Source organism: Myotis nattereri (assembly GCF_964212035.1).
Source record: "Myotis nattereri genome assembly, chromosome: 15".
NCBI lineage: Eukaryota > Metazoa > Chordata > Mammalia > Chiroptera > Vespertilionidae > Myotis > Myotis nattereri.
The window spans coordinates 14,251,975-14,279,183 of record NC_138090.1 but is presented as its reverse complement, the minus strand read 5'-3'; the positions used below and the strand labels follow the sequence as shown (position 1 = coordinate 14,279,183).

The window sequence follows — 27,209 nt, the reverse complement described above, 5'->3', positions numbered from 1 at the left end:
TCATTCATTGCTGGCAAGAGTGCACATTTCTGGAGGACAACTTAGCACTAAATATCAAGAGCCTTAAAGCAGGTGTATACTTTGACCTAGCAATTTCCCTTGCAGGAACCAATCTTAAAGAAAAAAATCAAAGAGTCACCAAAAGGATTTGTGTATAAGAATAATCAATAGCACACTTCTCATAATCCTTGAAAAGTTCCTCATAAAGAAAGTAACTGGAAACAACCTAATTAAACAATAATAGCCTTTTGGAAGAAAATTAAATGTTATAATAGATTCAGATTACTGATTATATAATACAACCAATATAACTTATATTTTCAAGAAATATTAAATGACATACAAAAGTGCTGATGATGTTAAATGAAAAAATGCACGATACACACAGTATAATTAGAGTTCCGAGAAAAAAAGGAAAGATCAAAATGTAAACAAAAAGTGGTTATTTCTGAATTATGAGATTATCAGTGATTACTTTGTTTTTAAAAAATACTTTAAAAATATTTTCCAAATTTCCCAAAACTACCATGTATTACAGCTACAATTAGGAGGGGTAAGATCTATAAATAGATTTTAAACTTACATCTCTGAAAAAATTGATGTGAAGATAATTTAAAAATATACTTTATTCATATTATGGTCCAGTAAATGTAAAAAGAAGGCCAAAAAAAGTGTAGGAGGCATACATAATCACCTATAAGGTGGCCACAGGCTCTAATGAGGACACATTCCCATATTTAGCAGATAGGATCAGAAAAGGCTATTCACTAAAAATGTATGCTCATAAGATTAGCCACATGCAGAAGCTTCCATATCCAAAAGGATTTGTAAATATATTACAGAAGGGAATGAATAACTTTCAAACTCTGTACAGGGAGATGGCAATCTAAATTATAACTGAGATGTGTCAAGGCCACCAGGATGATCACGCAGGTTGCGTATTGTACAACTCCAGGGCATGCCGTTCATACAATGATGCCTCTTAGAGTTTTTACAGCTGTGAACAACCTGAATAGCTGTCAATGGCAGTCCTGGACTTAACTAACACATCTGAGTGATGTTAAAGCAGAAACAAAATGCTCACATGAGCCCTAGAACAGGATCTATCCAAAGGGGCCTTCTTGACAATTGGGGCCAGATCATTCTTTGTTGTAGAGAGCTGTCCTGGCCATTGCAAGATGTTTAGGAACATCCCTACCTTCACAGTGGACATACTAAGTCTCCAAAGCCAGACTGTTCCCCCACTGTTTCAGAAGGATGGAACAAGAAAACTCACCTAATGCCCTCACAATTCGCATCAGGACTTCCCCGACTTTCATTCTGGTCTCCGGCGTATGCTTGTCTTTGCTGCTGTCATACTGAGCCAACAGGCCAATCAAGATTTTCTCGGGGTACGCATCTGAGAGCAGGGTAATCCCTGAAGTTGAAAATAAAAAGAAAATTCATTACTTTTTAGGACTGAAAGGCAAATAAACCCAGACAGTCTGCGATGGGCTGGACACTAAGGCATTTAAACCCACCTCTGTAATTCTCGGCAAGGGCTGCCCTTTATTTGGAGTGACAAGACAGTGAGTGGAAAGAACATGGGGCTGGGAGTTCTAGTCCCAGCCCTATATAATTTCTAAGATCACTTCCAGTACTGACATTCCATGATTTATGAGTTATAGAATCTTGAAGCAGAGGCTAGATGACTGCAATCATGGTAGGGGTTCACACAACAGCAGGAGAAGACTGGATTAAATGCCTTCTACAATCCTGATTCTGGACTTTAAGGTTCTATGACTACTATTGTCCCTGCCTGAAGCACAGCAGTGATTCCTGTCTCTGCTGCAGTTCTCCATTCCAGTATGAGTTCTCTCTGTAAAATGTCAACAGTGAGAGCAGTTTCCACAAGAAATACCTTCAGAGATTCTGGGCACAGTCAATAGTAGATATATGCTATGGCTGAGTTCCCTGATCAGAAATAGCGAAGTTCCTGCTCTTGACCCCCCCCCATTCCTAGGACTTGCTGACACCTTCTCCCATCATGCCAGTACCTCCCAAACGTGTGTCTGCAGCAGTGTTATTATATCTGTGCCCAGCTCCATATCAAACAAACTCTAGAGCTGTGGCAGGAGGAAGAGACCTAAGACAGGACCAGAAATAAAGCTCCTGGTCTCAAAGCATATAAATACAAATTCCATCACTGCGGTTGGGTGGGTGGGTGGTAGAAAAGGTTATATAACGTCTAAAGAATAGTGAGGTCCCTGACTGGTTTGGCTCAGTGGATAGAGTGTCGGCCTGTGGACTGAATGGTCCCAGGTTCGATTCCGGTCAAGGGCATGTACCTTGGTGTGGGCACATCCCAGTAGGGAGTGTGCAGGAGACAGCTGATCGATGTTTCTCTCTCATCGATGTTTCTAACTCTCTATCCCTCTCCCTTCCTCTCTGTAAAAAATCAATAAAATATATTTTTAAAAAAAGAAGAGTGAGGAAAAAGAAAAAACAAACAAAGGAAGAAAACATGAAATTTCAAAATATACCCAGGATGAAGATGCTTCTCACTACCTCCTCCTCAATCTCAGATGATGGTCCATCATCTCTGGCCTGGTGTTTTTCAATGATCTCCTAATCAGTCACCCTGCTTCTACCCTATCCCCTAACTGCAGCTGGAACTTCCTGGTTAAAACATAAACCAGGCTCTAGCCGGTTGGCTCAGTGGATGGAGTGCCCAGGTTGTGGGCTCAATCCCCGGTGGGGGGTGGGGGGTGCAGGAGGCAGCTGATCAATGAGAACTCTCATCATTGATGTTTCTATCTTTTGCTCCCTCTACCTTCCTCTCTGAAATCAATAAAAATATATTTTAAAGGAAGATTTTTTAAAAAAAGAGGTCCCATCATTCTTCTGTCCAAATCCCTCAACAGCTTCTCTTCTCCCCTAAATATGGGCAGCTCCCAATCCCCACCTGCCTTTGCTTTCTCTCTGACCTCTTTTACCATACTCTCCTTTGCTCCCTATAGTCCAGCAACTCTGGACTCCTTGCTGTTCTTAGAATAGACTGACTGCCTTACTTTTCCCTCTGCTCACCCCACTCAGCCTGCTTCATTTTTCTTCTCAGCACTTAATATTACCTGACATGTTATATATTGCTTATTTATTGACTGCTCTCCTCCTCAAAATGTGAACTCTACAAAGTCAAGGACTTGTTCTATTCCCTGCTATAGTTTAAATGCCTAGAAGAGTGTCAGCACATAGCAGGTGCTCAATAACTATTTGTTAAATGAATGAATGAACAAAAGGGCTCAAAGACAGAGTCTTGATATAAATTTTAGGAATTAAGAAAGAGAAGATGGGGAAGGAGTAATATAAATGTTTGAGAAATCTATAATTATTTTTTACCTGAGTTAACCATTCTCCTGTTTAAGCTTGACAATCTTGCAGGCAAAGTCTACATACTGTTTTCTATGTTACAGATAGTGATTCCATTCTCTCTTTTTTTTTTTTTTTAAATATATTTTATTGATTTTTTACAGAGAGAAAGGGAGAGAGATAGAGAGTTAGAAACATCGATGAGAGAGAAACATCGATCAGCTGCCTCCTGCACATCTCCCACTGGGGATGTGCCCGCAACCCAAATACATGCCCCTGACCGGAATCGAACCCGGGACCCTCCAGTCCGCAGGCCGACGCTCTATCCACTGAGCCAAACCGGTTTCGGCCCATTCTCTTATAAATCAGATATACACAAAGGCGGAGCAACTGCTATGGGCTGTACCTGTCTGCCCATCCTCTTTTCTGCCCTACCCATTCCTACCTTTTCATTGCTTTGGGAAAAGCCTGGGAAGTCTCTGCAGGTGGTCCTAATCCATAGCTCTCTTTATGTGGCCTCCAATTTTATACAAACAGAAGTACTGCTCTTAAGGGAGTTTCAGGCTGTGGCAGAACCTGAATTAGATTACTTCCCTGTTGGCAAAATGTGACCCAGCATTTGTAGTTAGTTCTATTATGTAAAAAAATGGGCAACTTCTTGGAGGTCCAAGATGGAATGAGAAACACCTAAGCAGAGGAAAAAGGTCTGTGGCTTAAGAAAAGGATAAACCAATTGTTTACCAAGAAAGAGAAATAAAAAATCTTCCCAGTTCTGAAAGAACCCCAAAGAAAAAGTGAATTGGTGGCTGGTAACTGCAATTCTGGTAGATGCTGTATAGCTAATATGTTACAAGGCCCAGTACATATTATAGATCTGTTGCTCTTATAACTAGTTTTCCATCAGAAATTCCCAACTAAAAAACCTGGTAAATTTGCTTCCTTTTGGAAATATAGGTCGGGACTTTATAATGGAAATCAGTGGAAAAGTGGAATTTGCCTTATAAATCTTTGATATATATCTAGCTTTTCTAAAGCATATGTATTACTAAAATCCCTCCGACTGCAGTTTATGCCTATTTTCTCTCATTAATCTTTGGCAGGGAACAGTTTGTTCACTTCTATGAGCATGTTATCCTTCCATATACTTCAAAACGAGCTCTTGCTTTCCTCTCGGTAGCAGGCATCTTTGGTTGCACAGAGCATCTACTCACTCTCCTGCTAACAGCACTCGTGTTCCTCTGAGATAAGTATCCCTTCTCAAAGCTCCACTCTCAGCCCAAGTGGTTTGAGTGCAGCTAACATCCTACTTTCTCTCCCTCCTGTGTGAACTCATGTCCCAGGCTGGCCAGTTAGGATATTCCATCGCATCCCCACCACTATGAATGGTTCAGGAATGGGCAATGCGATTCAATCCTGGAGCCCACGTCAGAACTACTGGGAGAGATAAGTTCCTTCTACTTTCTTTCCTGTTGAAGTTATGAGCCGGAAGCTGCCAGTGGCCACCCTGTGGAGAAAGCCCACCCAAAAATGGTGCCAACACCGAAGAGGGTCAAGCCAAGAGCCGGAAGGAGAAAAGGAAGAGACCCGATTGCATATTTTGAGCCCCTGGATCCGACTACTCCTACCAGCTTGAATCTTCGGATGCTTAAGGTAATAAATACCCTCTATGCGTATGTCAGTTTGATTTTTTTCAACCAAAGTAATCCTAACAGTCTTCTTCACATATATTTTTATTCAATTTCAGATTTATTTTTTTACTTTTCCTACCAGGGAGTTATGAATTCTCCCAATCTTGCATTAAAAGGTTGCCAATAGCAAAGTAATTTCCTTGCTTCCCACAGTAGCAATTGTTTATCTTCCTGCTGGCCTGCTCCGCAGACTGCTGCCAAATGACCCGCTGTTTGCGTTTTACCTTCTAGGATACGTTTGCCACCTATGAGTTTACAAATCCATGGGGAACACAGGCAGTTCCCTCCTCACTATTACATCAAGCAGTGCAGAGAATTGTATATGATGGTTAAGACTGTATAACAATTTAAAGGGATGAAATCTTGTGTGGCTGTTTTTGTTTTCTTATTTGAAAAGTTTTCTGAATTTTGACAAGGGAGGAAACATGGCCATAACCTTCACATGAACCTTGACCTCTCACACTTGATAATTCCTTTGTAATGTGAAAATGAGGTAATTTCTGGGTCAGCAGAGGTTTCAAGGAAACATGACACACCAATCCCTTTGGCAATCAGACGCAAATGATTGTGTGAGAGATAGCTGCTCCTGCTCTGATTCCTAGGAAAACAGCCATGCATTTCAAGATGAGGTATAACTGATAAGATACATAGTAGGTAAAGGTAATACAAACTGGCAAGAGTTCATGAAAGCATTCTGACGTGTTTTAGGGCAACACAGGATATAGGCAAACTAATGTAAAACATTATTAAAAGTACTTTATACAATAAAAAAGACAATCAACTTTGCAAAATAACTATGCTTTTTTTCCCCTCCCAATGACTTTCATGATAAAGCCAGGAATGTACTCTGTTTAAAATAGTGTTAAGAAAAAAAGAAAACAAACAAAAACCAAAACAGTGTTGACTTCCAGCAGTGACAGTGGTTGCGGGCACATCCCCAGTAGGGGGTATGCAGGAGGCAGCTGATTGATGTTTCTCTCTCATTGATGTTTCTCTCTATCCCTCTCTCTTCCTCTCTGTAAAAAAATCAATAAAGTATATTTTTTAAAAAATTAATGATTAAGGAGTAAAAAGGGTATAAACCCACAAACAAGGATAAAGAGAGCAAGATAGGTGTCAAAGGCTGAAATTTGAGTAAAGAGAACAAAGGTAAAAAAAAATTATATGTATCTGATAGATCATTTGGAAAAAAACTAGTAACCATTAAATAGAAAACTAAGCAAATATATAAGAAAGGAAGACTGATCTGGGCTCAGCAATGAACAATACCCTTATAGTCAGCAGCAAATGCTACCCAATGATGCAGCCAAAACCGTGATGGGGAAAAGGCGAGAGGAGAAGGGTACAGATGGGCATATGCAGGCATGCATGTGCATGTGCATGTGCATGTGAATGCGCTAAATCCTCACCTTACATGTAGAAAATAAATACATTATGTCCAAAATTATTTAAATCAAGAGAGATATGTACAAGCATTTTCTTTATAGCTGAGGAGATAATTACTAGGAAAAACTACTTAAAAAGGGGGTGGTGAGGGGAATGGTTATCTCTGTGAGGGGGTAATAAGGGTAGGGGATAAGCTTTTAGAACCTTCACAAACTATGTTTGAAATAAATTTATAAAAATAAGTTATTTTGAAAAACTAAAAAGAAGATAAAATGTATATTACCTGTGGAGGAATCTCTAGTTTGAAAGAACAATGATGGTCAGGCACAAGGAAATTTTCCCCTGATTACAGAAAGGTAATCACCAATCTGGGATTGTCCTCTAGCTCTATGACACAAAGATAACAAAGGTAGACCAAGAGAAGGAAAACACTATCCTTTAGTAGGTTACTTCACTTGCTTCATTTGAGACCTCTCATTATGGTGGAAACTAACAATAACTTCAGCTCTAAGAATCTAGGAAGTTGCACAAAGTGGGGAAGTTGGTTATTAAATCAAGGAAGTATGGGGAGCTCAACTGAATAGCTGGGCTGCTTTTGTAACTAAAGTAAATGATAATATCTAGCCAACTTGATGCTAAGTTTTTCTGAAGCTCCAAAGTTGTGTTAAGTGTATACAAGCCCCAACAAATTTATAAAGATTTGAGATGAGTGAGTGTTACTTAGGCCTGAGGAAAAAACAGGGCTAGGAATAATTACAGCTGAAAATTTGTAGGAACTGTACCTAGTGTGTATCACTTTAAACCAGGATCTAAATAATATATTCAAATACTACGCCCTAGCTGGTTTGGCTCAATGGACAGAGCGTCGGCCTGCGGACTGAAGGGTCCTAGGTTAGATTCAGTCAAGGGCACATGCCCGGGTTGTGGGCTTGATCCCCAGTGTGTGGTGTGCAGGAGGCAGCCGATCAATGATTCTCTCTCATCATTGATGTTTCTGTCTCTCTCTCCCTCTCCCTTCCTCTCTGAAATCAATAAAAATATATTTTAAAAAAATACCAAATATTAAAATAATGCCAATATACATTTGCTTAAACTGTTTTCAAATTCCCATTTTGAAGAGGGAAAAAGTAAAAACAAGTGAATAATCTATATTTACTGAAAGTTAACTGAACTTATTGGAAGTCATTTGGATCATGAAATATTATTATAATAAAAATGCATTTATTATTAATATTATAATAAGTAGTAAAGACAATAAAAATTCCTAACATTTATTGTTTTCAATTTCCAGGCAAAGTCCTGAGCACTTTACATTATTTACCCACTTCATGCTTTCGAACAATCCTTTGAAATAGGTAATACCATCATTCCTAGTTTTACTGAGGAGGAAGCTGAGGAATAGAGGGGTAAAAAATATAGCACAAGAATACAGAGTTGCCACTTGGCAGAGCAGATCTGCAAATGTGCACTCTGCCATCCCAGGGCTCACTTGGCAGTGCCTAAGAGAAATACGTGCTAGAACAGCACTAGCTCCGCAAATCCTAACCCCAAAGATGCGAACCTTTCATTTCCAAGTATATGTCAGCCTCACTCCATAAAAATTACTTTCTGTTGGACTCCAAGATCAGAGGAAGGAGAAACACTTTGCACACAGCTTCCCATATGAATAGGCAGAGTCCTCTACGGGGTCCGGTTGGGCTTCATGGGGACTGCTTTGTTACCAGTTGGTGGAAAAAGGAGGTAGTGATGTTCATTAAATTCACAAATGACTCTAACTTGAGATGCTGTTGCCATTAGTGGTGACAGAGGAGCCACACAAATGGAAATTCAAACCTTGGATTTTAATGAGTTCCAGTTTTTAACCAGTGATTCTGAAAATACCTCCATTCCACATCTTTATGGGCTCCTGTAAGGCCTCTAAATCTCTTAATTCTACTACCCTCCCCAAATGAATAAAATGAAACCCAAAACAGCACTGTAAAGCTCAGGGTCCACCTTGGCAGGGCTGTCTCTATCAAATAACTTTGGGCAACAGAGAGGAAGGAGTAAGAGAACAGAAGTGAGAAAAGCAGAGCTGCGAGAACACCTCTGTGACCAAGGGCTCGTATTTTATGCACAGAAATTCAAACAAAGCTGCTCTAATACTGACTGAAGGCATAAGCGAGGAAGGAAGGGAAAGAAAACAGCAATTACCACTTCTTTGGGAGTAATCATCGCCCTACATGTTCAGAGAAACTGCGTCAACTGATCATGGCTGACAAATAAACAGAATGTTAGTCATTTAATTCTCTTTATGTAGCTTTCAAAGAGTGAAAAAGCACATTAACATTCTCTTTATGCTATCAAAAGAAATGTTTACTGCTAAAAAGAAAATAGGAGCTTCTGATTTCCCAAAAAACAATAAGTGGTTCTCTTTTAGACTCAGTAAGAAAATAAAACACTTTACAACTCCTAAAGACCCAAGATGGGTGGTCCTGGTAGAAGGAGTACCACCTGAACTTCGGATTCATTTTTTTCTCAGTTTCTGCTGGCATTTCACCTGAAGCCTACGCAAGGAGAAACTGTAGAATCAGCAACAATGACTGATGCGTCAGGTTCTCACTGGTTTTGAGAGCCAAAGCCTCCCAGGGGAGTTGTCACCTGGCCCGAAGCTCTAACAAGACAGGGCTGATCTTGCACAGTCTCCGATGTCTTCCGGCCAGGAGACTTGCTCTGTGCTTTGGGTACCAAACAGTGACACAATCAAGATATAAATATTTCTGAAATTCTCCCCTTTTTCCTCAGTTAAGCCTGGCGATTGTCCTGATGAGATGATTAGGCAAGTCTTTGTGACAGGCACTAGGATTGGCTTAGAAAACGTGATTGTTGTGAAATCAGCAACCATGCCTTGTAGGACTTAAACTATAGTTTCACAGAGAAACCAGGAAGAGATACTATAATTCCTTTCCTCCCCCCGCGACCCCCTCCCGCCCCGCTACCTTTCTACCCCCGGCAAGAGTCCCTTCTCCCTCATAAATACACATACACACTCAACACTTTGTCTACAATTTCCCGGAATGACCAGACCTTGTCATGGACCCTGTAGGGGCCCTGAAGCATAGTTGTTTTCAACTGAGCTACCTCATCATTACTGGAAATAAAAGACAGAAAAGTATTTTCTTCCAAATTTCGTGTAGTTTGAATTTAAGACTTCATGTTTTAATCCACCAGACAAATACGGTTCATGCTGAGGTTTCTCTGTATTAGTAATAGTCAGCATATCAGATTTTCCATTTATAAATTACATTCCTAACAAGCATCTTCCCTCCCAAGCCTTTCCTTTACTGCTGTGTCACTGAGCTTAACTTGAAGTTATTTTTACATTTTCACTTACAATTTTTGACCCACTGACCTAACTGATCCTCTCAGCAACTCATAAGTGCTCCATGTCACAGTGTCTAATACATACAGGTGACAGATCAAACACACTGTACCTCTAGAGAATCACAGTGAAGAACAGAGCAGGGTGGCTCCATGAGCTGTCATTTTTCATGTATGTCCTTATTATGAATAGATGCATCAGGGCCAAATTTTGCTGCCAATTTAACCAGTTGGTTGCTGAATTGCAAGGCAAGAAATAATAGATATGTTTAATTTGATCTAATTAGTATTCTCTGACTTAATAACTTTGCAAATGGAATCACTTTGCAAACTAAATATAGAAAAGTTATTAGCATGGTCTGGTTTCTAAGCAACCATTTCATTAAGAAAAGCTCCACTTGGGAAAAACATCTGTTTGTCAGTAAGGTTTCCGCTGTCATCACATAAATTCATGGTGAGAAAGCCACGGCCACCCTGTGATTAGTAATCCCTAGTTGTGAAAAGGTCAACAGGGGGCACTACAACAGCGGGAGCCATCTGTTCCGATCTGTACTAGTCCCTGAAACTTATCATGAAATGATTCAGTTTTCCTAAACAGCCACATAATTTAAAAAACATTATCTTCTGATGATAAAAGCAATAAATGTTTATACTAAAAAAATGTGAAACATATAAGAAAAAGGGCACAAATAAGAAAATAAAGAGAATTTGACTTTTTGACAACTTCATGTTAGATCTTATTTAATCCCACAGCTAAAAAAGAAAATTATTTGAAAACCATTGGTCTAAAATAACTCCATATGGTGTTACCTTTCCCATTTGGAATTAGAATGATTTTCTTTTAATGGCTCAGGGCTGTGTGCTGGACAACGGAGTTTAGAGATTTGTACAGATAGCCAAACATACTCACTGCATTTCATGAAAACAGCCTCAAAAAGAGATAGCATCCTCTGACAGTGGTGAGGAGAAGGTGCTGGAAAGTGTTGTGTGGCATGAGACATCACATATAACATGTGTGATAAAACTTCTTTGCTAGTCAGACAGATGGCCTAAGATAGTGATTTTTCAAATCCTTTTTTGTTTTTAAGTAGCAGAACTTTGTTTTCATATGAAGTCTTTAGAGGAGGCTCAATGAAAGAGAGAAAAGCAGGGTCCTCTGTTTAGAGTGGGGTTGATGGTGCTCCGAGCCCACCCAGCCCATCCCTTTTTCACTGACACCAAGTGTGTAGAACACAGGCATTCATGTAGTCCTTCGGGTCTGCAGGCCCCATCCTGCCACAGCACTGCTGCTTTGTTGTTCCCTGTCATGAACACGCTTCTTCCCATGTTTACTAGGCTAATTTCTAATCATCCACCAGATCTCAGCTTATCTCTGTCAGGTAAAATGACCCAGACAGGTTCTCTTATCACGATGTACCTTTTCTTCACAGCATATTTCAATTTTTGTGTGTGATTATTTGATTAATATTTACCCCCTTCATGTCCTCCCCCACTCCAGCTATAAATTCCATGAAGGCAGTTCAAGACTCATAGTGCCCTCCCACATAGTAAATGTTCAGTAAATGTTTGTTGAATGAATGAACAAATCTTTTAAACCATCAATAAAAAAAAATCAATGGCCAAAGATATTTTGCAAGCCCTGGCCAATGTGGCTCAGTTGGTTGGGCGTCGTCCTGTGCACTGAAAGGTTGCTGATTCAATTCCCAGTCAGGGCACATATCTGGGTTTCAGGCTTGGTCCCTGGTGGGGAAAGCCAACCCATGCTTTGCTATCACATTGATGTTTCTTTCTCTCTCCTTCTCCCTTCCTCTCTTCTCTAAAAATCAATAAAAAATAAAACGTAAAAAAAAAATCTTTTAAAAAATGATATTGTACAATTCATTCTGTCTCTATCTAAGGACATGCCCTGGCAGGTGGATGGGAGAGATGACCTAATTAGGTCTTGGGTAGCTCAATGCTTGTGATTCGTTCCCTGAGGCTCAATTTGTTCCCAATCTCCCAGCTTCTTTGGGGATAGCAGAGATACCACAAGGTCAGAAAACATAACCAAGTTTAAAAGTCTAATGTAAGAATCTAAAAATGAGTTGCCAAAACTGTACAGAAACCATTTAACTGCACTTTCCACCACTGCCCAAGGTCTCGACATGACCAAAGAGAGAGAAATTAATACTTCAGTTAAAAATGTTAAATTTGGAGACCACAGCTACAGACCCACAGACACCAAGAATCCAGACATCCTGGCAGCAGATCTCTGTGAGTAACAGAGCCCATCCCCCTCCCCACAGGCTCGTGGGCAGCGCCATAGTAACTGACAGACCCACCCCTCGCCCGGGCCTCAGTGCTGCTACAGGAATCTTAGCCTGTGACTGCGCGAACACTGGGAACTTGTCCCCTGAAGCACAGGCTACAGGAATCTCAGCCTGGGAGCTAACGCGCGAACACTGGGAACTTGTCCCCTGCAGCACGGGCTACAGGAATCTCAGCCTGGGAGCTAATGCGTGAACACCGGGAACTTGTCCCCTGCAGCACAGGCTACAGGAATCTCAGCCTGGGAGCTAACGCGCGAACAATAGGAACTTGTCCCCTGCAGCACGGGCTACAGGAATCTTAGCCTGCAAATGCGTGAACACTGGGAACTTGTCCCCTGCAGCACAGGCTACAGGAATCTTAGCCTGGGAGCTAACATGCGAACACTGGGAACTTGTTCCCCGCAGCACGGACTTCGGGACCCCGATTCTCCAGGCGGGAGGCAGCACCAAGCACCAGTGACTTGACTCTGTTTTTATCACCTGCGCCTGGGATCTGATTCCCAGTGAATTCACACTAAGAACCAGTGACTCCAATTCTTGGTGATGCACACACGGGGACCCTGATTCTCAATGCAAGGCCGCGCGAAGCAACAGAGACTCTGATACTGGATTCTTGGGAAACTCTGACTCCTGGCACACGCTAGGGGGCTCTGATTTTCAACATACTCCAGGGGTGGGGGTCTCTGTTTCAGCACAGTGCAGGCGGGGTCCCTGATTCTAAGTGCGCACAGGGGACCACACTGAGCGCTGGTAACGCTGACTCTGAGTGAGCCTGGTTACCACCAACCCACCACAACCACACATCTTAGTGTCAGAGCTCTTAAGTGACACTAGGGTGGTGCAAAGCTCCCACTGCACACGGCCCAGGCCCACGCAACTCAACGTTTGAACCATCTGGAGATAGTCAGAATGAGGAGATGACAATCCCCAGAGGAAAGAAAATGAGGAGTCTCCAAGAAAGGAAATTAGTGAAATTGAAGCATGCAACATGACAGAAAAAGAATTCAGAGTAATGGTTGTACAATTCATTCACCGGATGGATGAGAAAATCAACAACCTATGCAAGAATCAGGAAGAAATAAAAAGTGATATAGCTACAATCAAAAACACCATGGAAGGTTTCAACAGTAGACTAGAAGAAGCAGAGGACCGAATCAGTGAGTTAGAAGATAAGGTAGAGAAACAGGCTCAATCTGAACAGCAACTGGAGAAAAAAATTAAAAAGCAGGAGGAGAGCCTAAGGGAGCTTTGGGACAACATGAAAAGAAGTAACATATGCATAATAGGGCTGCCAGAAGGACAAGAAGAGCAGCAAGGATTAGAAAATCTATTTGAAGAAATAATGACAGAAAACTTCCCAGATATGGGGAAGAAAAAAGTTACACAAGTACAGAGAGTCCCAAGCAAGATGAACCCCAAAAGACCCACACCAAGACACGTCATAATAATGATGGCAAATGTACACAACAAAGAGAGAATCTTAAAGGCTGCAAGAGAAAGACAGAGAGTTACCTACAAAGGATCCCTCATCAGATTGTCAAATGATTTCTCAACAGAAACACATCAAGCTAGAAGGGAATGGAAGGAGGTATACAAAGTGTTGCAAAGCAAAGGACTGAATTCAAGAATACTCTATCCAGCAAGACTATCAATCAAAATTGAAGGGGAAATCAGGAGCTTTACAGACAAAAAAAGGCTAAGGGAGTTTATCACTACCAAGCCAGCAATGCAAGAAATGCTAAAGGGAATGCTGTAAAAAGAAGAAATAAAAAGGTAAGAAAGAACACAGGCACAAAAATAGAAATGACTACAAGCAAGTACCTTTCAATAATAACTTTAAACATAAACGGACTAAATGCTCCAATCAAAAGACATCGAGTGGCTGAATGGATAAAAAGACATGACCCATATATATGCTGTCTACAAGAGACCCACCTCAGAACAAGGGACTCACACAGACTGAAAGTGAAGGGATGAAAAAATATCTTTCAGGCAAATGGAAATGAAAAAAAAGCTGGGGTAGCAATACTTATATCTGACAAAATAGACCTCAAAGTGAAGGCCATAACAAGAGATAAGGAAGGCCACTTCATAATACTAAAGGGATTGATATAACAAGAGGATATAACCCTGATAAACATATATGCACCCAATGCAGGATCACCCAAATACATAAAAAACCTCCTGAAAAATAACAAGGGAGAGATAAAAAACAACACAATCATAGTAGGGGACTTAAACACACCACTGACATCACTGGATAAATCCTCTAGACAAAAAATCAGCAAAGCAACAGCAATCCTAAATGACTCACTAGATCAGATAGACTTAATTGACATCTACAGAACATTTCACCCCAAAGCCACAGAATATATGTTCTTCTCAAGTGCACATGGGACATTTTCAAAAATAGACCACATATTGGGTCACAAGGAAAGTCTCCCCAAATTCAAGAAGACTGAAATCATACCAAGCATCTTCTCAGACCACAATGGCATAATATTAGAAATAAACTACAATAAAAACAATCCAAAAAACTCAAACACTTGGAAGCTGAATAGCATGCTACTAAATAATGATTGGGTTACCAATGAGATCAAAGAAGAAATTAAAAACACCCTGGAAACTAATGACAATAAAAGCACAACAATCCAAAATCTATGGGACACAATGAAAGCAGTCCTGAGAGGGAAGTTTATAGCTCTACCGGCCTACCTCAAAAAATAAGAAAAAATGATAGTAAATAATCTAACTCTACAACTCAAAGAATTAGAAAGAGGGCAACAAGAAAAGCCCAGAGTGAGGAGAAAGGAGATTATAAAGATCAGAGCAGAAATAAATGACATAGAGACCAAAAAAACAATACAAAAGATCAATGAAACTAAGGGCTGGTTCTCTGAAAGGATAAACAAGATTGATGAGCCTCTAGCCAGGCTCACCAAGAAGCAAAGAGAGAGGACTCAAATAAAAAAATCAGAAATGAAAGAGGCAAAATAACAACAGACCCCACAGAAATACAAAAAATTCTTTTTTGTATTTGATTGTTAAAAAAATACTATGAACTCTACTCCAACAAACTAGACAACCTGGAGGAAATGGACATATTCCTTGAAAAATACAATCTTCCAAAACTCAATCCGGAAGATTCTAAAAATCTCAATAGGCCAATAACTATGGAAGAAATTGAAGCAGTCATCAAAAAGCTCCCAGCAAACAAAAGCCTGGGGCCAGACGCTTCACAGGGGAGTTTTACCAAACATTCAAAGAAGAACTAAAACCTATTCTCCTCAGACTATTCCAAAAAATTCAAGAGGAAGGAGCACTTCCCAGCTCATTCTATGAAGCCAGCATCACTCTAATACCAAAACCAGATAAAGACAACACAATGAAAGAGAATTATAGGCCAATATCCCTCATGAACATAGATGCCAAAATACTCAACAAAATTCTAGCAAATCGGATCCAGCAATACATCAGAAAGATCATACACCATGACCAAGTAGGATTTATCTGACATTAACCCAAGGTGCCTCACAATTGCCTTCTTGGTGAATCTGACTATGACACCTGGCTTAACATGCATAGGGAGGTAAAGGATTTGAAATTAGCTCTGGAAACCAAGAAATTAAGAAGTATTTAATTGTTTAGCTGAAAATGCCAGGATCTACTGGTTCCATGGCTTAATTTTACTTTCTGCAAGAGCAGAGGCCATGATGATTTGAGAAAGGCAAGAAAATAGAGTGGAGAGAGGAGGGAAATACAGAGAGGGTTAAGAGCCTATTATTAAGTTCTAGGAAGGGTTGATTTATAGTGAAACTATTTCCCATAGGTAGGCTGGTTCTCCTATATCTAAGACCATTGAAAACTCAGCTCTTGTACCTTGGAAACAGGAACAACATGGGCACTAGGATTATTCTTCACTGTGGCAAAAGTACAGTCTTCAGAGCTAGAGACATTTAAGATTCAAATCTTGATGTTGACACTTAGAATCTGGGACATTTTGAACCAGTTTCTTAACCTTGTTGAGCTTTAGTTCCCTCGCCTGATGGATAGGAATAATAATTCCTGCCTTTCAGGGTTGCTGTGACTGACACATAACAGGCACTCAATAAACAGTAACTTCCACAGTACTTATAGCCATTTCTCTTATACAATTATCCAGGGCAATCTTGGAAAGTGAAAATAACAAAGCTTGAAGTAGCCAGCTCATTATTTATTTACAGGTAAAAGTACTAAACTGCTAAGTATTCTGAAACAAATCTGAATGTACCAATCTTCAACTGATGGAGGAAAACACTGAAGAGATATTCCAAAAATAAAGCTAATGTAGATCTCAAGTGTATTGGGCTTTGAAATATAGTCTCTGACCTGAGAAGGAGGGCATCATAGAGATCGCCTGGGCTATTGTAGGGCAAGGTACAGTAAACAGGGAATCCCTGGAAATGGGGCTAGTGCCAGCTCCACCATGCTCCCAGATTTTGTGACTGTAGGCAAGTCTATTCTTCATTTATAAAAAGGTTATAATATCTGCTTTTATTGTATTTCAGGATTGTTGACAGAATCAGATCTTTCTAGATGATTAAGCATTATTCAATTTTAATAAATATTATTGATAATCATAATCACAATATCTGTATGCTTTTTAAAAGCATGACAATAGGGTCAATTTCTACCATTATTTGAAAAGTTCTAGAGAAGTAAGATGTATATTGGAAAGGAAAAAACAAGATTTAGAGGCCAAGAACAAGATTCAAATTACTTGCTAAGTAATCTTGGAAAAGGGACTTAACCTACCCAAGTCTCAGAATGTTTAGCTATAAAATGGGATATCTCACATCATTCCCAAATATTAACTCAAAATAGATCACAGACATAACTGTAAGAGCTAAAACTATACGACTTTTGGAAGAATACACAGAAGTAAGTCTTCAATATCTTGGGTTAGACAATGATTACTTAGAAATTACACCAAAAGTGCAAGCAATAAATAAGAATGTTGATAAGGTGGACTTCATTAAAAGTAAAAAGTTCTGTGCTTTAAAATATCAACATTAGTGAGAGAAAAGACAACACACAGAATGGCAAAAAAATATTTGCAACTTCTATACTTGATAAAACACCTGTTTCCAGAATACATAAGGAACTCTTTTTTTTAATATATATATTTTTATTGATTTCAGAGAGGAAGGGAGAGGGAGAGAGAGTTAGAAACATCAATGATGAGAGAGAGTCATTGATCGGCTGCCTTCTGCACGCCCCACACTGGAGATCAAGCCCACAACTGGGCATGTGCCCTTGACTGGAATCGAACCTGGGACCCTTCAGTCTGCAGGCTGATGCTCTATTCACTGAGCCAAACCAGCTAGGGCGGAACTCTTAAAATTTAATAATAAAAAGACAAATAACCAAATTTAAAAATGGGCAAATAATCTAAAAAGACATTTCTTCAAAGAAGAAATACAAAGGACATATTCTCATAAAACGATGCTCAATTAGAGAAATGCAAATCAAAATCATAATGAGATACCAACTCCCACCCACTGAGAAGGGAATTAAAAACACAGACAATAACAAGTATTGGCCAGGATGTAGAGAAACTGGAACCTTAACACACTGCTGATGGGAAAGTAAAATGGTGCAGCAACTTTGGAAAACAGTTTGGCAGTTCCTCAAAAGGAAAAACAGAGTTACTATATGACCTAGCAATTCCAACCGTAGGTATATACCCAGGAGAAATGAAAATATGTCCACACAGCAACTTGTACATTCAAAATAACCAAGAGTGAAAATAACTCAAATGAACATCAACTTATGTATAGATAAACAATCTATTAATAGATAAACAAGCTAGCTAATCAATTCAATGAATTATTTTTTAGCCTCAAATAGTAATGAAGTGCCAACCCATGCTACAACATGAATGGACCTTAAAAACATTAATGTTAAGTAAGAGTAGCCAGACACAAAAGATTACACATTGTATGATCCTATTTATATGAAATGTCCAGAATAGGCAAACCCATAGAAACAAAAAGTAGATTAGTGGTTGGGGGGGGGGGGGGCGGGGGGTTGGAAGTACTAGAGACTGATAATGGGTACCAGGTTTCTTTTTGAGATGATGAAAAGGTTCTAAAATTAGGTAGTGGTGATAGTTGCACAACTTTCTAAATATACTGAGAACCACTGACCTGCACATTTTAAATTGGTGAATTTTAGGTATGTAGATTGTATCTCCCATAAGAAGTTTTAGAAATGGGGATAATGTCTACTTCCCATAACTACTTCAAGCATTTACTGAGATAGCATGTCTGAGAGGCATCTGCTCCATGCTCACTCGTTAATTAGGTGGTACAGAAACCAGGTTAGGACATAAAAGAAATCTTCCCATGTCAAGGACATAAATGGAGATGATAAACTTCACAGGGCTGCATTCCAAATTTCAGTGCCAGATCCAATTAGATGGTCCTTCAAGGGATAGAATTATTTCAGTTAATGGTTTCCCAACTTACTTTATTTGAGGTAGAAATCTGAGAATGAGATAGGGAGTTCAGTCTCTGACAAGTTAAGAGTTGTAATCCTGCCCAGTTGAAACGCTGTAAAAACAATTTCACCTTGTGTCTACCTTCCCCCCTTCGGGCCCTTTGCCTTTCCTTTCCTTGGCTCTTTTGTCAGAAATGGAAACTCTTTTCTGAAAGGAAGAGGTGGAAGAGTTAGTGCGACTTGTTTGGGCAGGTCAAGATGTCTATTCTCCTCACTACACACACTGGCTTCCTTCCACCTTCATGCTTGGCTCAGAGCCTAGGGGTTTTGTGTTTTTTTCTTTCTTTCTTCTTCAATGAGCCTGGTAGTTTTACCCAGAGATCCTTTTGACACTGATGGGGATCACTTGGATCCCTGAAATGCAGCTGTCTCTGGTGTTGCTTTCAAAATGTCCTTTAAATAACTGAAAGTAACTGAGTAGACACATAGCAGATCCACACTACGATAAATAACCTGGTTATTATATCTTATTTAAGAATACCACTTATTTACTCATCACATTAATTACTAAACACCTATTTAAAACTGAAATGTGAAAATGCCCAAAACATGGAATATAAATTATGGGACTCTCAAGGACATATTTTAACTCCAATTTTTGAAAATAGGACTTGTACTTTTTACCTTTTATACTTCCTTGTCATTTAAAATTTTTTTAAATAATAGGAACATACTAACTTCTCTGGCTGGGTGGCTCAGTTGGTTGGAGCATCATCCTATACACCAAAAAGTTTCAGGTTCGATTCCCATTCAGGGTACAAACCTAGGTTGCAGGTTTGATCCCTCGTTGGGGCACCTACAGGAGTCAACCAATTGATGTTTCTCTTACATCAATGTTTCCTTCTCTCTCTCTTTCTCTCTTCCTCTCTTTTTATTTATTTTATTTTATTTTTTTAACATTTTATTTTTTTAAATAAATCTTTATTGTTCAGATTATTACAGATGTTCCTCTTTTTTCCCCCCATAGCTCCCCTCCACCCAGTTCCCACCCCACCCTCTGCTCTTACCCCCCCCCCACTGTCCTCATCCATTAAGTGTACAACTTTTGTCCAGTCTCTTCCCACACCCCCCACACTCCTTTCCCCCCCGAGAATTGTCAGTCCACACCCTTTCTATGCCCCTGATTCTATTATATTCACCAGTTTACTCTGTTCATCAGATTTTTTATTCTCATTTTTAGATTCACTTGTTGATAGATATGTATTTGTTGTTCATAATTTTTACCTTTACCTTTTTCGTTTTCTTCCTCTTCTTAAAAAATATCTTCCAGCATTTCATATAATACTGGTTTGGTGGTGATGAACTCCTTTCGCTTTTTCTTATCTGCGCAGCTCTTTCTCTGACCTTCAATTCTGAATGATAGCTTTGCTGGATAAAGTAATCTTGGTTGTAGGTTCTTGGTATTCATCACTTTGAATATTTCTTGCCACTCCTTTCTGGCCTGCATAATTTCTGTTGAGAAATCAGCTGACAATCGTATGGGTAGTCCCTTGTAGGTAACTGACTGTTTTTCTCTTGCTGCTTTTAAGATTCTCTCTTTGTCTTTTGCTCTTGGCATTTTAATTATGATGTGCCTTGGTGTGGTCCTCTTTGGATTCCTTTTGTTTGGGGTTCTCTGCGCTTCCTGGACTTGTAAGTCTATTTCTTTCACCAGGTAGGGGAAGTTTTCTGTCATTATTTTTTCAAATAAGTTTTCAATATCTTGCTCTCTCTCTTCTTCTGGCACCCCGATAATTCGGATGTTGGTACGCTTGAAGTTGTCCCAGAGGCTTCTTACACTATCTTGATATTTTTGGATTCTTTTTTCATTTTGCTTTTCTGGTTGGGTATTTTTTGCTTCTTCATATTTCAAATCTTTGACTTGATTCTTGGGATCCTCTTGTCTGCTGTTGGATCTCTGTATATTATTCTTTATTTCAGTCAATGTATGCTTAATTTCTAGTTGGTCCTTTTTCTTTTTTTAAAAAAATATATTTTATTGATTTTTTACAGAGAGGGAGAGGGATAGAGAGCTAGAAACATCGATGAGAGAGAAACATTGATCAGCCGCCCCCTGCATCCCCCCCACTGGGGATGTGCCCGCAACCAAGGCACATGCCCTTGACTGGAATCGAACCCGGGACCCTTCAGTCCGCAGGCCGACGCTCTATCCACTGAGCCAAAGCGGTTAGGGCTCTAGTTGGTCCTTTTTCATATCCTTGAGGGTCTCACTAAATTTATTAGCAGTTTCTAGAAAATTCTTGAAAAACCTTATAACTGTGGTTTTGAACTCTATATCCGGTAGTTTGCTTTCTTTCATTTCTGTCATTTGTGATCTGTTTCTGTGTCTCCACATTTTGGCTGCTTCCCTGCGTTGATAGAGTGGCTTTGTGTGCTAGGTGTCCTATAGGGCCCAGTGGCTCAGCCTCCCCAATTACTTGAGATGGACACTCTTGGTGCACCCCCTTGTGGGCTGTGTGCACAGTCTTGTTGTAGTTAAGCCTTGATTGTTGTTGGTATCACTGGAAGGAATTGACCTCCAGGCCAATTGGCTGTGAGGATCAGCTGTGTCTATAGTGGGAGAACTTCAGTGCTGAAGACACCCTTATTGGGCAAGACTTGCTTCAGTAAGGCTTTGGTGCTCACTGAGTCTGCCCCCTGAGTGTGTCCCTTGTAGATCTGAGGAGTTGTAATCTGGATGGTCCCAATCTGACCACGGGATACACGGGCTCTTGGATCTTTAAGGAGGTGCTAATTTAGCCTCTGCCTGAGGCTACCCAGCAGGAACTACCGAGAGATCTGCAGATTCCTCTTCCTTGTTTGTGGTTTGGAGGTGCCCAGATGAGGCCCAACTGTGAAGCAATGCAAGCTGCTGTGGGGCCTTGGGCCTTCTTTTGGATGTTCTGGGTCTCTCTGACCCAGCTGCAATTTGTTAGGTAATTTTCAGTTTGTGAAGGGCCAGGGCATTCATATGCAAAAGCCTCTGTCGCAGCTTGGGTGGGGCGGGGTCTCAGGGAATCAACAGGGCGGAGCAAACAGCTATGGCTGATCCTCAGTCCTACCCTAAGAGGCCCCTGGGTCTCAGTGTCCTGGTAATTGCTGCAAGCACCTCTGAGAGAAAGCTGCCCTCAAGTTCTGCCCGCTGCCAGACAGTCCAGTTTCTCCCCGTATGAGTCTGGGTCCCCAGAGACTCACCCAGAACTGGAGTTCAGAGAAGTCGGGAGCTTGAGACTCCCTCCAGATTGAAAAAGACAACCACGTCCTCAGTTGCCAGCCCTTTCTACGTGTGCCTCCATACCTTGCACTTCCACACCTCCTCTGAGTCTCAGTGTGCCTTTCTCTTTCCTTCTAGTTGTAGAATTTCCACTTAGCCAGCCTTCCTGTGGTTCTGGATGATGTCTGTTTTGTCTTTTAGTTGTATTTTTGAAGTGGTTGTGCGAGGCAGCAATTTCCGGTGTTTACCTATGCTGCCATCTTGGTTTCTCTCTCTCTTCCTCTCTTTTTAAAAACTCAATTAAAAAAGAGTATCAAAATATCCTCAGGAGAGGATTAAAAAATAATATATTAACTTGTGTAATAATAATAATGATAAAACAATGAGCAAAAGAATATATAAGGAGTCTAAAAAGGGGAGACACTTAATGGTAATAGTCTAAGATTAAGTCTTCCGTTTATAAACTCTGGATTGTAACTGAAACTCAGCTACTTGGTATATAATTCTCTGCCTGCAGAAGCTGCTGAGTACCTGGGGGCTACTGCCATGAGAACTAAATCAACCATCACTTTCTTATGAGGGCTAAAAGGAGATGTAGACAATCTTCCATAAAATTAAAATTTAACTCACACATAAGAAATTCCTATATCAGGCATCAATAAATATCTGTTGAGTGATCTTATTTACTTCTCCTCTAATCTATGCCTAGACTGCAAAGTGGTAAGAAATTACAAAAAAAAAATCCAAAGATAAAACAAAAAAGAAATACAAAATATCAATAAATTAAGCAAAAGGTACATTGTAACTTTCAAATGGAGCCATTTAGGCAGCCTAGAAAAGGAAAATATTAAACATGCACACACACACTCCCCCAAACTAATGCTACTGGAACCACAGCCAAGAGCTCCTAATACTGCAGGACATTTACAAGTGGGCTGGTCTTGTCTGACTGGAAGTCCAGAATGGCTTGGCTCCTGGAGTGCTTTAGGCCTGGGCAAAGGACATTGGCAACACAGGTGGGAAAATTTAGTTCTTTCCTTTCTTAATGGGAAATTCACCTAAGGCCTTGGCCTATAAGTGTATGTTACAAACACCAAAAACATCAATTAATTCAAACTTGCCCATCGAGGGGAGCTGAGAACAGAAATTACACCTCTACCTCCCATGTTCTTCATCACCAAATTAGCTACTAACTGATTAGCACACCAATTAAAATTACTAAATACAAACACAAAACCAACAGTTGTGATTTTTATAGCAGACCCTCGGGGCTAATGAGCTCAGCGAGTTAATCAGCTAAGAAGTTTATTCCAAACAGCAAGTTGCCACATTACAATGACACAAGGAGGCTTCCAAAAACCCAGACCTAAAAAAAAAAATCAATGAGAAACATCTTCACATCTTTACAGTATTACAATTTCTCAGGAAAAGTACAAGATGACCTTTTTCTGAGCCTTACTCATTATAGGCATTTTAATCATAGGCACTTCATTGATTTATTTAATTCCAATAAGTACCATGATTGTCATGTGGCTTCCTGAGCTCTATCGGGCCTCCAGACTTATCACAGTTCCTGGACTCTTCAGCTTCTCAGCTGAGGGTAATGATTTTCTCTCTTGAAACCTTCTACTCTTTCAGTTTCTGCTCTCACATAGTTATCCTTTACCTCTTTGGGTTATCATTTTGCTTTTTAACCTAGTTACAACAACTCACTGTTCAAATGTCCTATATAATAAAAGGCTAATATGTAAATTGTCCCCTTGACCAGGAGTGCTAATGGGAGTTCAACCAGGAGTTTGATCAGGGTGTGGGGCTGGCTCGCCAACCGCCCACAGCTCCTCCCACCAGCTGACCTGATCAGGGCAGGCTAGCCGGATCCCACTGGTGCACGAATTCATGCACCGGGCCTCTAGTTTTGTATATAATAGGTGCACAATAAATATTTGCTGAATAAAGAGTAAATCCCAAGGCCTTCATCACTGTATAATTTCCCCTTTGTACCCTTTCTTAAGCTTCAACTTCTAGCTCTGTAGAGAGCCAATTATACTCAAATTATACCACAAAATAAGTAGCCGTATATGCCTTTGTGCTCACAGAGAACTTTGCCTTTTGCAGATAAACAGAACACAGCATTACTGGCTTCAATCTTTCACCCCTTCCTGCATCCATGCCCTTTGCCCTGTGATTTAGCAGTTTATCCCACTAAAGGGACAGAGAATATTTCTCTACCCTTTAACTTTTGGATTAGACCACATAACTTGCCTTAGTCAACAGAATGAGGCAGAAGCAATAGGATTCTAGTTCCAAGCTTAGGCCTGAAGAGGTCTCTCAAGTCTATTCTTGCTCTCTTATACTTCTGCTCTCTGACCTTCTCTTACACCATGGGAACATGCCCTGGTAGGCCACCCGTCCAGGGACAATCAGGAACATGTTTAGCAGAGCCACAGAATGATTAGCAGCCTTGCAGCTCCATGACTTTAGAGATTTTGTGCAAATATACATGACAAACTCTTTGGCCCACAGATTCAGAGTTCTTAAATGAGGACTAACTTACCCTGGATAGCAGACAGATATACAAAGGCATCTTCATGCTCCAAGTTCTCCAAGAATATCTGGAACCACAAAATACAGCAGTGATATGACTCGCAAAGAGCAGCTTCAAAAGAACAAATGCTATGCTTCTTATTTGTCTTATAGCTAGACATTGGTCTGACTTTTAAAGTCTTGTGGAGAAAACACTGTATAAGTTTGAAGTCCCATTTTTATAAAAATTAAGAAAGGGTAATGATTAAGATAAGTAGTCAAGCATACACTAGGAGTAGGCCTGGAAACCAGAATCTGGGGGAGCAGTCCTCACCATTTTTCCCATCACAACTCACGGTGGACAACGTTCTCAATATGACATGACAGACTATAGGCATGACACACAAAAGGCCAGGTTTGGAGTTATGTCCAGTTGATGGCACATTTGCTGTAATTTGATCCTTTTTTCTTACACTCAGAAAGCATATCAAAATATAAGTGACAGAAACATTATTACTGGGATAACTTTAAATCTGTTCTAATTTATGTTTTAAAATCTTTTCCAAATTTCAGCACTTCAATTGACATTAGTAACAAATGACTCTCAACACATCTTACAATTTAGGAACACATCAGGGCGTGTCAGCTGCTATGGGTACTGCTTATCCAGAAGACATGACAGTGACATGTTGGGTTTAGGCCCTAATGTGAGGGCAAGAGAAAGACAGTGGCCATGTGCCCATGTGCCTCCTGCTTGGTGTCTAGGGGAAGACTGGGGTGCCTGTTCCATGTGTAGTAATGCATCCCTGTACCAGCGATTCTTGATATCAACTAATGCTGCTGGTCTCTGCATGTGCAGCATGTTAGGGAAAGCCTAAGATTAGTTCATTTGGGAAGATGGCCAGGTTGGAAGGGGTGGGGATCATGTATGAAGTAAAGGAAGCTTAATCCAAGGTAATGGCCATGGGAATAAAGAGGAAGAGATTGATTTGAAAGGTTTCTTGGAAAAAGAACTGACAGGACCTTGATGACCTATTATGTACAGCAGATGAAGATTAAATGAATTTTTAAAAATCCCAAAGATGTTCACTGAATTCACCGTCTAAATAGGGGTATGAAGGGATTTTTTTTTTAATGATTACTCAAAGAAGATATAAAATTTAACATTTTCAGCAATATTTTAATGACAACAGATCCTTGGCACATTTCCATTCCTCGCTTTTCTCATCTACAAAGTGGGGGATAATACCAATATTGCAGTTGTTGTGAGGACTACAGACAATGTCTGAAAGGTATAGGGCCTGTCTCAATAAATAGCAATTATTATTATACTGTTGATTCTAATACTTCAGTGGCTAAAAATAAATGGTTTCAATCAGAATTACAATTCTTACTCTAATGGCTTAACCATATTGAAGAGATAATAACAACAGCTAACCTTTATTTGATGCTCATTATGTGCCTGTCACTATGATTAGTGCTTTACATGGACGATTTTATTTTAAATCTTTCAACATAAAGTGGACCCTCACTTTAACAATTTAGAAATTGAGGCTCAGAAAGTTTAAGTGACTTGTCCAGAAAATGATCTAGAATTTGGTCAGTAGTCTCTAGATCAGTGGTCATCAACCGGTGGTCCGCGGACCACTGGTGGTCCATGAGGTCCGAAAGGTTGGCGACTGCTGCTCTAGATCATTTGCTCTTAACTCATACTGAGGTCAGGATAATTTCCACAAAGAGAAAAGATCCCCAGCTAAGCATATATGTTCTCCCACATAAATCTATGATGTAAAGAACAACGTGTGTGTTTTTTCACTGTGATGGAGGGAGTAGAGGGGAGCAGACCCAGTTCTAATGCCCCTTTAAAAGGGATCCAGAGAAAACAGGTGGTTTATCTGGCTGGTCACAGTGTCTATTTACCAGAAAGGTACTTTCCCATCTCTGGGAATTTGCTCATGCTGTTCCAGCCCCTCTTCTTTCACCTGCTCAGACTTTACTAGTTTGTTAAGGCCATATCAAGAGATACTTCCTCCAGATTTCAACTCTCTCCTTTTCCTGACTGTCCACGGTATTTCTTGCCTGTAAAAATTCTGGTACTCTGTTCATGTTCAATTTAGCCTTGTGTGGTTATCTGGGTCTCTCCTGTGTCTAAGTCTTACCTCCTCAGACAATTACAAGTTCCCTGCAAGTAATCCAGGACAGGACTTGATACACAGTAAGACACTGGGAAGCTGCCCCACCCGTGTGTGTTTCTGTAGGATGCTCTCCTCACCTTGAGAAGCTTCTCTTGCACCTCAAGGACTCTTGCTTCCCTCCGTTCTATCCAGCGAGAAAGAGTCCGCAGGGCAGCAGCCCGTGTTGGAATTTGAGGGTCATAAGCAGATAAAAGAACTTCCTGGAGCTGTTCTGTGGTTATGCTTCCAGATTTCTGGTTTGCAGTAGTGCTGGACTCACTGACCTCCTGAGGAATGAACGGAGCACTAGACTTCAGGCCAGTTTGATTGGGTTTCTCGTGGCTTTGCTGTTGTTCGAGATGGTTTTGCGACATATCAGTGTATCTTTCATGACTGGTTTGTTGCTGCTCTTCTATTTTCCCTTCTAGGTCCTTTTTGTTCAGGGTACTCTGGGCAGCCACACTGACAGCCTCGGTAGAAAAGGCTCCATGGGTAGAGATGGTGATGCGGAGATCAGCAGCAAGTTCTTGGATAACAGGGTCCGGGTGTGTGATGGAGACCTTCTCCAACAGAGGCAGCAATTGCTTCAGGACAGCAAAATCACTTGAATTCAACTACAAAATGAAATGAAAAATGGCAAATGTTAACATCACTTGAACATAAGGCAACACATCCTGAGTGAAAGGGG

At 40.3% G+C, this 27,209-nt stretch overlaps 1 protein-coding gene across 1 annotated transcript in view; it reads right to left on the bottom strand.

Moving 5' to 3' along the window:
- Nucleotides 1-27,209, bottom strand: part of TANGO6 (transport and golgi organization 6 homolog) — a 141,698-nt gene that overhangs the window by 59,572 nt on the left and 54,917 nt on the right. The window contains exons 13-15 of the mRNA XM_081107748.1: nucleotides 26,620-27,135; nucleotides 24,379-24,436; nucleotides 1,277-1,417 (exon numbers count right to left, since the gene is read on the bottom strand). Coding sequence (XP_080963874.1) covers nucleotides 1,277-1,417; nucleotides 24,379-24,436; nucleotides 26,620-27,135 — 715 coding nt within the window. The remainder of the gene's footprint in view (nucleotides 1-1,276; nucleotides 1,418-24,378; nucleotides 24,437-26,619; nucleotides 27,136-27,209) is intronic.